The 508-nt window shown below is 50.2% G+C and overlaps 1 protein-coding gene across 1 annotated transcript in view; it reads left to right on the forward strand.

Moving 5' to 3' along the window:
• Nucleotides 1–38, forward strand: part of phf1 (PHD finger protein 1) — a gene marked incomplete at its 3' end in the record, with an annotated part of 13380 nt that extends 13342 nt beyond the window's left edge. Inside the window, exon 15 of the mRNA XM_080857905.1 lies at nt 1–38. This exon is cut by the window's left edge and continues 224 nt beyond it. Coding sequence (XP_080714031.1) covers nt 1–38 — 38 coding nt within the window.
• Nucleotides 39–508: the final 470 nt, after the last annotated feature.

Here is a 508-nt window from a genome sequence, read left to right on the forward strand (position 1 = left end):
AGTACCTCGTGGAGTGGGGCAATGTGAACGTGTACTGAGTCAGCTTCAGCATGTGTGCCCGGCGGTGTGTGTGTGTGTGTGTGTGTGTGTGTGTGTGTGTGTGTGTGTTTGTGTGTTTGTCTGTCTGGCTGTCTGGCTGGCTGTCTGGCTGGCTGTCTGGCTGGCTGTGTGTGTGTCTGGCTGGCTGTGTGTCTGTGTCTGTGTGTGTGTTTGTGTGTGTGTGTGTGTGTGAATGAGTGAGAAAGAAAGAAAGAGAGAGAGAGAGAGAAGGAAGGGCAAAGAGAGGACAAAAGAGAGGAGGCCTAGAAGGAAAAGAGACTGATAAGAAGATACAATTAGCGTGTGGGAGGCCACATCAGAGAGAGCCAGAGAGCTGTAACGGTGCTCTGAGGAGAGCAGAGAGTGCCGCGGCTGCTTAAGGAAACCAAGACGACGAGAGCGCAAGAACACGTTAAGAACGCTACTCCAAATTCAGGTTATTTCAAGAAAATAAACACAACAGCAACAT

This window comes from Sprattus sprattus (genome assembly GCF_963457725.1).
Source record: "Sprattus sprattus genome assembly, chromosome: 19".
NCBI classification, from domain to species: Eukaryota; Metazoa; Chordata; class Actinopteri; order Clupeiformes; family Clupeidae; genus Sprattus; species Sprattus sprattus.